The sequence below is a fragment of the Fundulus heteroclitus genome, unplaced genomic scaffold (genome assembly GCF_011125445.2).
Source record: "Fundulus heteroclitus isolate FHET01 unplaced genomic scaffold, MU-UCD_Fhet_4.1 scaffold_217, whole genome shotgun sequence".
NCBI classification, from domain to species: domain Eukaryota; kingdom Metazoa; phylum Chordata; class Actinopteri; order Cyprinodontiformes; family Fundulidae; genus Fundulus; species Fundulus heteroclitus.
Window position 1 is genome coordinate 77,147 of NW_023396629.1, and position 13,425 is coordinate 90,571.

Genomic DNA, 13,425 nt, shown 5'->3' on the forward strand with positions numbered 1-13,425 from the left:
AACGTTTCGGATGAACTGATCTTCACCCTGACGGCTCCATTTTACAATGTAGCTTCTGTGCTTGTTTTTTTTTTTATTGTTTTTTTTTGTTTTTCAGAGCAGGGTTTGAAATGTAATGCAACTTATGCTACATTTCTTTGTCTCTTATTTGACGGCCCTTAAATTAAAAACAGGAGGGGTAAAAAATGTAGCAAGCAGCTTGTTTTTTTTTTTTTTTTTTTTTTTTTTTTTTTTTCCCTGACATAGATCTACGTCTAATCTTAATACGAGTGAAATGCGAGCCGGGAGCACAATCCAAACTTTATGTTGAGCCTATTCAGCCCAGACTCTTATCCTCTTTAATTTTTTCCCCCTTCTTTGTCAAGGAAATCCCTCCACCTGCGGTGACCAAATGTCAAAGAGATTTAAGATGGAATGTAGGGAAATCCCCCCCACACACCCCCTCCCCTAAAATCGGTGAGACGGGGGCGCCCAGAGATTTAGATGATTTGAGGTAAGCGAATATAATGCAGCTCAGAGTGAGTCACGCACGCGGCAGCAGGCGGAGCCGGGAGAGTGATACCCAGCTGGGGAGTGTTGTCTGGGGGGGGGGGTGAAAGGAAGCTTTGTCCTCCGTGGACCGACCAGTGACGGAAACACAGAAACTGGTTCCTGGATGAGAGCGACGCAGAGCCCCGGCGCTGGCGGACCCGCTCAGTCCACACCCGGGTTGGAGAGGCAACGGTGGAAATGTGATCAAATACAAACAGCAACACTGGATTCATTTTAATAAGAAAAAACAAAACGCATTTTTTCTTCAGAAAAAACAGAAATTTGCTTTTTTTTAGAGACTTATACAACTTTATTTGTCATCCTGTGTGCACAGTGCGCGTACAGAACGAAATTTCGTTTGCATACAGCTTGGAAAATCACGGTAAAATGCAGTAAATCTCAATAAATAAATTCCAGTGTCCATTTTGTGTCGTCAGCAGTATATACACTGCAAAAACGGATCTAAAAATAGGTAAAATGTTGTGTTTGTGATTTTACTCCTTTTGTTAAGCACTTTGGATACATGCTGGTTGTTGTAAAGTGCTACACTGCAAAACCAGAACTAGAAATAAGTAAAATATTCTTTAAAATTAGTGTATTTATCCTTGATTTGAGCAGGTAAATAAGATTATCTGCCAACGGAATGAGTATTTTGACACCTAAAATAAGATAATTAGACATCCTGCACTTAAAATAAGATGATGGAGATGAATTGTTCCTATTTTAAGTCCATAAATCTTATTCCATTGGCAAATTCATCTTATTTACCTGCTCAAATCAAGGACAAAAACACTAATTTTAAAGAATATTTTACTTATTTCTAGTTCCGGTTTTGCAGTGTAGCACTTTACAATAACCAGCAGGTTTCCAAAGTGCTTAACAAAAGGAGTAAAATCACAATAGAAAGAGTGAACATAGAAAACAATGACATCAAAGAGGTTACAAAGAAACAAAAGAATGAAATCGTCACACCGCTGCTACGTATTAAAAGCCAGCCTGAACAGATAAGACTTGAGTTTTGATCTGTAACTTTAACTTTTCGACCATAAAGTTGCAATAAGTTCAATAGAATGATTTTATTGTATTAAAACAAAGGGCTTACCTTTTTTTCATGATTTTTTATTTAGACCAGTAAAGTACCTATATTCTGTTTGTTTTCTAATTGACTGCATTCAGATAAAACAGCATTTTACTTTATTTTTTGAATAATTTTCTTATTCTATCAATTTAATCGGATTTCAACTCTCACACAATGTACATTTAGATAAAAAGCTCATCCTCTGGCCCTCATGAATGGCTCTTGTTACTAGTCGCTGAGCATCTCCGATGGCTTCAGGGAGGAGGAGGGGGAGAAGGGGGGGGGGTTTGAAGCTGCTCTCGCATCAATGAGCCTGTTGATCAGAAAAGACCACTGGACTGGTAATGACACAGTTCACTGATCAGTCGCAGAGAAAATAAAACTCCGCTTTCACCTCCCGCCCTACTTAAGCCGGACCTTCCTGCTGATTTGTCTCCATTCTACCTCAAGAGACCGAAACACCTGTCCGAGGCCACGATGGTCGGGGCCGCAGCTCTCCTCCTCCTCCTGGTTCTGGTTCTGGTTCTGTCCGCCGCTTCACGTAAGAGGCCAAATTATAGATCACAAACAGTGTTTCCCGGTTAATTAAATGCAAAGGAGCAGTGGGTTAATTATGCCGGCTGTTTATGTCTTCCAGAGGACTACTGTTATGATGAGCCTGATTGTGGTGAGTGAACTAATGGCCACCTTCTTCAATTTAAAAAATAACTTTTGTTCTCACCTAATTAACCTCGTTTTGCCACTCTCTAAAGATTTTTATTTTATTTTTTGTTTTAGACGCCTCTTTCTTGCAGATTTCTGTCTCTAAACATTTTAAATGGGGGCTAAATTTCTACACAGCAGTAAATCTGGGGTGTGTCTAGATTTAGTTTTTCCTAAAACCTCCCTCTCTGAAATGTAGTAAAGCGTTTTTTCTTTCTAAAACCACTTTCAACACAAATGTCTCCTGCACTATAGGGCAGGGGCTCCCAAAGTAGGGGTGTGGATTATTTGAGGCTGATGTGCTCAAAGGATATAGTATTTCTTTATTTATGAAACTGATACCAAAGTCTAACGTTACAAGATGCTCAACGACGTTCCTCATTTTAAACACAGGGAGGCTGCATTTATAAAGTTCTTTTAAAAAATACAAAAAAAAACATTTAAAAAAACCCAATTTATGAGAACAAAAAAACCCACCTGCCAAAGGGGGTCACTAGTCTGTGGCGCTGTTATTTTGGGGGTCGCAGGCTGAAAACTGTGGGAACTGCTGCTCTACAGGGTTTGTAAAAGAAACGTTTCTGTGTGTCGGTTCAATTTCTCCTGCAGATTATAACAGTGCAGGTCAGCAAAGGTCTGACTTGGAGCTACTTATAATTTATCTTTTTTTTCCTAGTCAACAGAAACTTGCAGAATTTACTTTCCAGTGAATTTCATCCTCTAAGGCAGGGGTGTCAAACATATGGCCCGGTGGCTAAATGCATTATCACTATTAAAAAAATAAATAATGACAGTGTCCTGTCTGGCAATAAGAATTGTTGTCTTAATGCCAAAAGAGCTCATCAGATTTGACTTTCACAAGTGGAGCAGTACTGCTTTTGCCATAGTGCTCTGCTTGATTTATGAATGTGAATAGTTTTATTATGATTCATGCAGGGAATATCTCAAATAATATGGACACTACAATGGGAAAGTAGGAGAGGAAAGGAAGAACAAGAAGAAAAAAAGAAAAGGTGAAAGAGGAAATAAAAGGAAGAGAATGATAAAACAATTATTGAAAAAAAACATGTACTTCGTTTAATTGAAAATATGCAGTTCCTATATTTTCCACGAGGGGCGCTGTGTTTTAATTAGCAGATGGTAGCACTGAGCTTCAGATGTGGAATATTGATTTTAAATCATTTCTTAATTTTTATCTGTTTGATGTATTTTGTCATGCAGGACAGTGTTTTTAAGTTCCAAAAAATAATGCACAAGTAAATGTTTAACTGAGTAAAAGTATTGTTGAAATTGCACATACTTTTCTTAAAAACACTGAGGTTATTCATAAAATATTGTGTAAAAGTGAAATTCATTTAATATAAAAATCAACAACTCCACTTTTATTAGTTCTATTTAATCTTGTAATGAGTTTACTCGTGTGGCCCTCTTGGGATCAGATTAAGCTGAATGCGGCCCCTCAACCAAAATGAGTTTGACACCCCTGCTCTAAGGGCATCATAATGGGTTAATGGAATTTGAAACTGGGATTTTTAGATTCTCCTAAGCGACTTTGTGGTTCCTAAAGAACATAGAAGCTCTACTAATGTCCTTGCAACAAACAGCACTGGATTTTTAACCAGATGTGGAGAAACTATGAGATTTTTAGCTACAGAGGTGAATCCAAATCTCCTCTGGTCGTTCTTCATAAGGTACAGACTCACACAATCAAGTAATTTGTCTCACAGGTACATAAGCAGAAAATGATTGAGTGTGTTCGGCTGTTTCTAAGTTCTTGCAGCAATAAGTCGTGATGCTGCCGGTGTAAAGATTTTTGTGCCCATCAAAGCTTTACAGGCACTCTGTGACGTGGGTTACATGTTCATTTTAGGACTTTATTGAGTTATTTGAGCTGTTCTTTTCATTGGTGGACTGACAATGCAACAAAGGAGGTAGCGAGGGAATTTCAGCAGAACTCTCCAAGCTGATTGGGCGAAGCGACACCTGGTGCCCGCCTACCAAAGGTTGGTTTTAGCCAATCACAGTATCAAATCAAAACGTAAGCAGCAGACATGAGAAACCACAACAACATAAGCTGCTCCAGGCACTTCTTACTGTTCTGCTATCAAAGAAGAAATAGTGGATTATTAGAAAACAGCTGTGATAGCAGCAGCTACGTGTGCGTCTTCCTGCGCTGTCATGTTTATGTTGGTTCGGCTGTGGGCTCAGCTGCTCTTCTTTACGTCCCTTCGGTATGCTCCGCCTTAAACCACAAAACGGCAACGGGATTGGCTCGAGCTGTTCTGGCTCGAACTGAAACGTTTGAAGCCAGAGCGGTACAAGATGGGTTCTTATGTGTTTGTGAACGCACAAATATCGCGAGAATTCATCTTGCAGGCAAGGCTGCATGCGGCCCGCTTTCTCATGCCGCCCTGGGCTACCGCCTGTGTGGCCCATATTAAAACCCACCACTGTTTGGGCTCAATCTCTTACTGAAGCAACTAATTGTATTCAAGTTTGAGGGAAAGCTGAATAATTTTTCAGTATTTCTCCTCATTGCCCCACAGCATGATGCTGCCACCTTTGTGATTGACAGCTGGACACGTGATCTCAGGTTTGCAATCGTCACCCTGACTCCTCCCAGCCTTCTTGTTGCCATCATGGCCAACCAGCTCATTGTTTGAAATTCTACCCCTTTTCAACGCAGGTAGCTGCATGGTGAGTCCAGGCACTTCCAGCACCTCCTAGTTTATCAGCTGGAGACTTGGTGCTTTCTGGGTTGTTGTTTTTAAATCTCAACCAATTTCCTTTCATCTGGAGTGGAAGGTTTGTGTCAGGACAAACAGGCTCACATTACGTTAGTGCCGGGGTCTGCAACCTGTGGCACCGGAGCCGCAAGTGGCTTTTAATAACTCTGGCTGCAAATTATATTTTTATTATGGTATTTAAATGTAATAATGATGATAAATGCAGGTTTTAGCGTTTTTTTTTTCTTTGAGTAATTTCTTTTAATTTTCACAACATATTGATGCTAAAAGTGCCAGTAATATTTTATTTTAAATCAATATTTTTTTCATTATGTTGGAAACTATTTTTTTTTTTTACATCATTATCCACAAATATCTACATCCCATCCATCCTCTTTTTTTTAACTTCTTTTTTAACTTCAAAATAGACATAAAAGTGCGTTTCTTTAACAATGACAACATATTTCCTACAGTAGATCTTTTTAAAAAATTATAACTTTTTTTCCCCAAAGGGCAAGGCAACATTTGTGACTCTGAACGAGTTTAATTCAAGTGAACTGAAGGCAAAATTGCTCTTTAGGCTGTAGAGGTCATGACCGAAAGAACGAGATCCCGGATACAAGCGGCTGAAATGAGTTTTCTCCGTAGTGTGTCTGGGCTCTCCCTTAGAGAGAGGGTGAGGAGCTCAGTCATCCGGGGAGGACTCAGAGTAGAGCCGCTGCTCCTCCACGTCGAGAGGAGCCAGTTGAGGTGGCTCGGGCATCTGGTCAGGATGCCTCCTGGACGCCTCCCTGGTGAGGAGTTCTGGGCACGTCCCACCGGGAGGAGGCCCAGGGGAAGACCCAGGACACGCTGGAGGGACTATGTCTCCCGGCTGGCCTGGGAACGCCTTGGGATTCCTCCTGAGGAGCTGGCCCAAGTGGCTGGGGAGAGGGACGTCTGGGCCTCCCTACTGAAGCTGCTACCCCCGCGACCCGACCCCGGATAAGCAGAAGAAGATGGATGGAGGTTGGAGGCCCTTGAGTTTGTGGAATAGCCCCCATGCACCTCGACATTCGATTAAATTTTATTTATATAGCACCAATTCATGAAACATGTCATCTCAAAGCACTTTACAAAGTCAAATTCAATTAGATTATACAGATTGGTAAAAAATTTCCGATATAAGGGAACCAGTTGATTGCATCAAAGTCCGGACAAGCAGCATTCACTCCTGGGGAAGCGTAGAGCCACAGGGAGAGTCGTCTGCATTGTCCATGGCTTTGCTGCAATCCCTCATACTGAGCAAGCATGAGGCGACAGTGGAAAGGAAAACTCCCTTTTAACAGGGAGGAAAAACCTCCAGCAGAACCGGGCTCAGTATGAACGGTCATCTGCCTCGACCGACTGGGGGTTACAGAAGACAGAGCAGAGACACAACAAGAGAAACAAAAAAACACAGAAGCACACATTGATCCAGTAATCTGTTCTACATTAGATGGTAGTAGCGGGTGAGCCGTCTTCTCTGGATGATGTCACAGTTAACAGAACGCCAGACCAGGTGTACCTACTATGAAAAAAAAGAGATAGAACAAAAAGTTAAAGGCTGAAATGACGACAAACAATGCAAAACTGGAGAACAGTAGAACTCAGTAGTGTGAGAAAAATAGACCCTGATGTCCTCCAGTAGCCTAAGCCTATAGCAGCATAACTATAGAGGTAGCTCAGGGTAACATGAGCCACTCTAACTATAATTTTTGTCAAAAAGAAAAGTTTTAAGCCTAGTCTTAAAAGTAGACGGGGTGTCTGCCTCACGGACCAAAACTGGGAGTTGGTTCCACAGGAGAGGAGCCTGATAGCTAAAGGATCTGCCTCCCATTCTACTTTTAGAGACTCTAGGAACCACCAGCAGACCTGCAGACAGGCATCATTGAGCATTTGTGAACTATATGCTTTAAAAGTTGGCAGTATGTATAATTATGACTTTCTACTTCAGAGAAAACCTCATTAAACTGAAACTTGTGGACCTTGGTCAGTAAAATCTCTAAACGAAAGCATCCGTTCATGCTACCAATGAATGAATGAATGAATTCAGAGTCTGTAAATTAATATGATTTGTGACGATCTGAACTGAAAATCTGTGTCTTTTCTGCTTTTTGGTGGGGGGAAAAATCTGTGTAAAATCTCACTTTTTTTTATTACTTAAAAAAAAATCTTATTTAAATGAATTTCCTTGGTCTCTCTACTAACTTGGAGAGAATGAATTGTTCCTATCGTGTTGTGCATCAGACCCGTACGCATGGGGAGACTCCTTCCCGTCGTGCCACCCTCTGCTGGGGCGCCACCACTCCCCCATCAACCTGGACCGTCACACGGTCCGAAACGACTCCCTGGGGCCGCTGCATCTGGAGGGCTTTGACGTGAGCCAGCCGGGCCACTGGACGCTGGAGAACGACGGACACTCTGGTGAACCTCCCGCACATTTGCGCACATTGAGGTTCTCCCGGTGCGCCGACGGCTGGATCTGACTGTCCCCCCCCCCCATCCCGCCGCGCCAGTCTTGTTGCAGGTCGGCAGCGGCATGACGGTGAGCGGCGGGGGTCTCCCGGGCGTTTACCACACCATCCAGCTGCACTTCCACTGGGGCGCGCCGGCGGCGAACGGGTCCGAGCACACGGTGGATGGGCGCAGATACCCGATGGAGGTACAGTATGGTCAGTAGAGAGCGCCACTCCGTCTGTCCCAGCAGGCTGCGCCGGTGCAGCCGCCCCCTCACGTCCAATGCGCTCTTTCTATCCTCATTTCCAGATGCACGTCGTCAACATGAAGTCCATCCATCCTAATGTGTCCGCAGCTCTGGACGACCCGACAGGACTCGCCGTTCTGGGATTCTTCATCGATGTTGGTTGATTAAAAAAAAAAAAAAAACGTGCAAACATTTATTTATTTATAATTAGGGCTGAACAATTAATCGCATTTTCAATATAATCGTGATTTAAAATAACGCAATTTCCAAATCGCAGAGGTCTGCAATTTTTGGCCATGTAACAATTAGTGAATTAGACTCGTCCATTAGGTGTTGGTAAAATGTTTGAAGTGAGATAATCTAATTTTATTATTTGTTTTAGAGTTTGTATAATCATACAAAGCATTAAGTACTGGTCAATCAGTTTAATACATAGAGTTGCTTGTTGGTTGGACTTTATGTTCAACAAGGATTGATGTCCAAATCAACTAAAAGCTGTTCTCTTGAACAATATTCTGATTAATAGAAACATTAAAAGTTCATTTTAAAAATAGTCCTTGTTTACATACATCTTTATTTAGAAGCCATTTTTGTTGCTTGTGGTTAATGCAGAGAAAAGTCAAAATTGCAATTTTGGTTAAAATATATCGTAGGCAGAACGCGATCATTTCTGCTCCGAGTTTAGATGCTGTGGGTCTTTTAGCAACTAATCCACATGGCGAGGAAACAAATTGATTTGTTGTTTGTATACGTTTTGAAACACATGATAAATTAAACTGTAAAAAAATCGCATTAAATCACAATATTAAGAAAAAAAATCGCAATTAGATTATTTTACAAAATCGTTCAGCCCTATTTATAATTGCTAACGTGGCGGCCTTTGTGCGTAAAAAGTTGTCTCTGTTTGCAGGTCGTTTACGCAGACAACGTTCATTTTGGCCACATTTCCCAAAAACTATCTTCTGTGGCTTACAGAGGTTAGAAAGAAAGCTCATCCTCCTCCTTTATGTTACCTGTAAGCAGGTTTCTGACGTCACATTGCTGTGCTTCAGGTCAGATGGCCAAAGTGAAGCCATTCCCGCTGCTGAGCCTCCTGCCAAAGCTCAACATGAGCCAGTATTACCGCTACTCTGGCAGCCTCACCACCCCGCCCTGCTCCCAGGCAGTGGTTTGGACTCTCTATGAGGTCCCCATCTACATCTCCTGGTCCCAGGTGCGTCTCCTTCTTAGGTTCTCTTATTAACCAAAGGATTATTTACTGTCTCTTAGTAAAATAAATATATATGATGTCCTTTCTTCCTCAGCTGGCTCAGTTTACCTCACAGATCTTCTCCACGGAGGAGGACGCAGAGCAGGTGACGCCGCTGCAGAACAACTTCAGACACGTCCATCCCACCTTCAGCCGCACCGTGTCGGCCTCCAGAGACGCGGGGCTCCTCGGGGCCACGGCCGGTCAGCCGCTCAGCCCGGCGCCCGCCCTCTTTCTGCTGCAGACCGCTGTGCTGGGCAGCTTTATTTTTAAACTTTAGCAAAAACCCAACAAGAATTAGTTACAGAACCTACGTGGAACGTGTCAAAGGGTCCTCTGTCTCTCTTCTGTCTTTTTGTTTTTGGTGTTTTCTATTAAATCTCATTCTGGGATAATTTCCTATTTTTATATATATATATATATTCTTTCTTCTTTTTACATGAAATGGTGTCATTACAGCATTGAAATGGGGAACATAGGAATGAAATCGCTTCTGAATAAAGTTGTTTTTCTTTATTTAGCTTTCTCTTTAGAATAAGGGGTAAGGTAATGAAATCCATCATGACGTGGATTGAAAAAAAAAAAAAAAAGCACCAATGATTTGTGTTTCTGCACAGTTGGAGCTTGTGGGATTATTTGATCTTAAATTAGTTTGATTTTGGGAGCTGTATATATGCATTTATAATCCAAAACTACAGCACTCATCATTTAGTCCTAGAAATTGTACAGTTCTGAAAATAAAATTGCTTTTTTAGTTTAGGGGAAGGTTGTTAGTGTCTCCTGACTAAATAATAATCGAATTTAAATACATAGCGCCAATTCACAACTCGCGTCATCTCAAGGCACTTTACAGACTCAGTTCTATCAAATATGTTGGTTCAAAGTTTCCTGTCTAAGGGAAACCTGCAGATTGCATCGAGTCTTTGACTTGCAGCATTCACTCCTCCTGAATGAGCCGTAGCGACAGTGGACAGTCGTCTGCATCGTTGATTTTGCAGCAATCCCTCATACCGAGCATGCATGGAGCGACAGTGGAGAGGAAACCTCCAGCAGAACCAGGTTCAGTGTAAACAGCCACCTGAGTTTCAGAGGACAGTTCATACAGAAGCACTGACCCAGGAGTACTTTCTATGTGAGAAAGCAAAACGTAAATGGCACCAGTTGTTCCTTTAGTGACTTCATCTAGGGGAGAAACAATGAAGCCGATGAGCTCTGAGCCTGTTTTCAAGACGATTAAAAAGAGCACACATCTAGTCGCAGCCATTTCAGAACAGAGTCATTGGTAAGAGAGATAATAATAAATGTGTAAATCTTTGCTCTGAATGAGCTGGTGTAGACTTACATTCAGACTCAGGCGTCTTGCATGGAGATTGGCGGAAAAGAATAAATCCACAATATCCTCCCAAAAATATTCACATCCCTTTAAGCCTCTTCCCATTTTTTTATTCATGTTACAACCATAAACTGGATTTTAGTGGAATATTTTTTCAGCTGTCTGTTTAGAGGCTGTTGTCCTGATGGGACATGAGCCTCCGTCCATATCTCAGCATTTTTGAAGCATCTGATGAAATATTTCTCATTATTATCCTTTATTTTAGCTCCGTCCATCACAGGGTCACAGCAATTTCACTTCATTAACTCTATTCTTTGTCTCAGTGGGTGTTGGGTAGGGTTATAGAAAACAGCCCACCTGTTGCTGCAAACCTTGACTTTTAGAATTAAGCTGTAAAAAATTGTACTTGAATGATAAAAGCTGAGGACTTAGGACTTTAATTTGTTTTTTAAAAAGTCTTCTTCAGGCGTTTTACACAGTAGATTCAGAATTAGGTTCTGAAGCAAAGAGTCCACTTCCTGGGAAATGGCTCCATAGCTTGGTTCAGCTCAGCAACTCTGATTCAAATAATTAATTTTATTTATATCTCAGATTAACAGCAAAGGCTATTTAAGAGGCACTTTACGGGACAAATTGTGTTTATTTATCAAAAATACATGATTTATTCAGTCTGATTATAGAGAAAGAATCTAATTCAGTTACATATATTCTGGCAGATTTTGTAGTCATGGCGTAACGCTGTAAGATTAATAACCCTAACTGTTTAAAAGGTTTTCTATAAAGTCGATAAGTTGCAGCGGTCCCTCATATTGAGCAAGCATGTGGCGACAGTGGGAATGAACTCTGAATTCAAACTCAGAAAGAAAAAGAAACGTCATAATGCATATGTAGTCCCACGTGGGGCCAATCAGAAGGGATCCTTTGGGCAAAGTAGCCAATTAACAGAGAGTCTGAGCTCATCCAATCAGAGCTCTTCCTCTGAGACGGCGGGGAATCCCTAAAATTGGTCTGGTAAGAGCTGCTTTGCACATAAAAAAAATGTTTTAAGCACATATAAGTTCACAGGATGCAAGCAGGTCCACTCTGAGGTGTGATGAAATTAATCTTACAGTGAATGATTATGGCATATTTTAATTAAAAGGAAACAAAGAGGTTAAATGTCATTATCTCTTTTGAATAACAGAGGCCATTGCAGCTCCAGGTCACTGCATATAAAATAAATAATATAGCAGCTTGAAAGGGGAGAAAAACCTAATTCTTATGAGAGAATATCTTAATAATTTGTGAGAGATGCTCAATTTTGTCTTGAAAGCTCATTTTCTCCCAAAAGTGATGAAATTTACTCTTTGAAGACAAGAAGGTCTAAATTTAAGGGTTGACTGATGCTACACTTCCTACACTCCGCTTTACAAACGAGCAATCTCACAACCTGAGAACATATTCAGTTAAATCTCTTAGTATCAGCTCCATTTCTTTTTTTTTTTCTGAGAGAAACTTATAAAATCACCTCCGGATGCTGCTGAGCCGACCCTGTGCTCTTAATGTGGGCTCTGTTTAATAAATCTGAGAAACAAACCAGACAGAAGAGCGTTTCCTGGTTGTTGGACCAATGGGACGGTGAGTTGCTGTGCATGTGCGCCTCAGTTCAGGCTCAGCAGATGGAGACGGGTGTGAGTTTGGCTCCCATGCTGCCTCTCTGCTGGTGGTGGTCACACCATCCTGCTCCTGCCACGGCCTCTGAGCAACACACACACACACACACACACACACACACACACACACACACACCTGTTTTATGCAGCTATGCTTTTCTGAACAATAATTCAAAGATTTTATGATTTTGAAGCACTTTTTTATTATTATTTAGAAAGATGCATTAAAAAAAACTTCATATCTAAATTGTCCATCCTTCCCTTTTCTAACTTCTCCAAACTTTGCCAACATGCTGGTTACCAACTTCTGGGCCAAATCCTGACTGACGTTGACACATTCTGGTCTCATTAGTGGTTTGAGTTTTGAGAACTGACCATAGATCAACAATTTGACTTTTTTTTTTTTTTCTTATCTTTGGGAATCTACATATTCATGTTTGCTCTGCGATGTGAGGGTCGTTGGTCTCAGACGACACTTTAAGGTCACTCTATGTTCACATGGGTCATTAGGTCCACCTCCCTGGGGTGAGAAGCAAATCCACAGATAGTATCATGATTCTCCATCCATGGTTGCCTTAAAGCGTTTCTGCTCCAGAGAAATCATTTAAAATAATGAACACTTTCCTTTCAGAGGCCCTCATGCACTTCCTGCTGCCAATGATGAGGAAGCTCTGCACCGGTGGCAACGGCCTTCTGTAGCTCCCGCCTCAAGACTGGATGGTTTCAGTTTTTTTGCTGGACACTCTTTGAGATCCTGAATTATCACGACCTTGAGGTTCTAGATCCAGAAAGCTGCTCATTCAGGTCTTTAAAATTATAAGTTTAGTAAAAACTGGACTGAATCAACCTACATTAAATACAGACGCTTCAAAAGCACCGTTCATCCTTTTGTAAAACAGCAGAGACTGACGCCTCACCTAGAATCGGCTCTGAAACCCACACAGCTCCAGTCTAGAACTTGGAAGGGAAAGATACCAAAAAAAAAGAGGAAAATGGTTCCATTAAAACATGTTTTTTTTTAACGTTTATCTCTGGTTTGTCTCTCTCACCAAATCTATTCTATTATAATATTTTTCTGGTTATTTTTTGACAAAAAATTGACACTAAAAAGGAGACCCAGCAGAACCAAACCAATTGGTTCCACAAATATTTGAGTATTTTCATTTCAGAAATAATGGATCAACATTAAATATAAGAAGAAACACCTTATTCTTTAGAGATTTTTTTTCCTCCTTTATATAACAGAATAAGGAATAAATTCTTGACTCTTGAAACCAGGAAAGCGATAAAAGCAAATATCAGATTCTTTAGATTCTAAAAAACCCACAGAATGAATGAATGAATGTGCCTCATTAAATCTTTTCCTCTTCTTTCTTAAATTCATATGAAAAACTAAATGACACATCTAAGGCTGTCTGAACAGGGTTTGGGC

At 41.0% G+C, this 13,425-nt stretch overlaps 1 protein-coding gene across 1 annotated transcript; it reads left to right on the forward strand.

Moving 5' to 3' along the window:
• The first annotated feature begins 1,902 nt into the window (after positions 1–1,902).
• car15 (carbonic anhydrase 15) lies at positions 1,903–9,767 on the forward strand. The gene is made up of 8 exons (XM_012849377.3): positions 1,903–2,150; positions 2,247–2,276; positions 7,303–7,479; positions 7,572–7,717; positions 7,822–7,914; positions 8,670–8,736; positions 8,812–8,972; positions 9,064–9,767. Exons 1-8 carry the CDS (start codon positions 2,087–2,089, stop codon positions 9,286–9,288), a joined length of 963 nt encoding a protein of 320 aa, XP_012704831.2. The 5' UTR covers positions 1,903–2,086; the 3' UTR covers positions 9,289–9,767.
• The last annotated feature ends 3,658 nt before the right edge of the window (positions 9,768–13,425 follow it).

Coding starts and splice junctions, on each gene's coding strand:
- car15 (XM_012849377.3), top strand. CDS start 2,087: ATGGTCGGGGCCGCAGCTCTCCTCCTCCTCCTGGTTCTGGTTCTGGTT. Junction 2,277..7,302: donor TTATGATGAGCCTGATTGTG/GTGAGTGAACTA, acceptor GTTGTGCATCAG/ACCCGTACGCATGGGGAGAC. Junction 7,480..7,571: donor GGAGAACGACGGACACTCTG/GTGAACCTCCCG, acceptor CCGCCGCGCCAG/TCTTGTTGCAGGTCGGCAGC.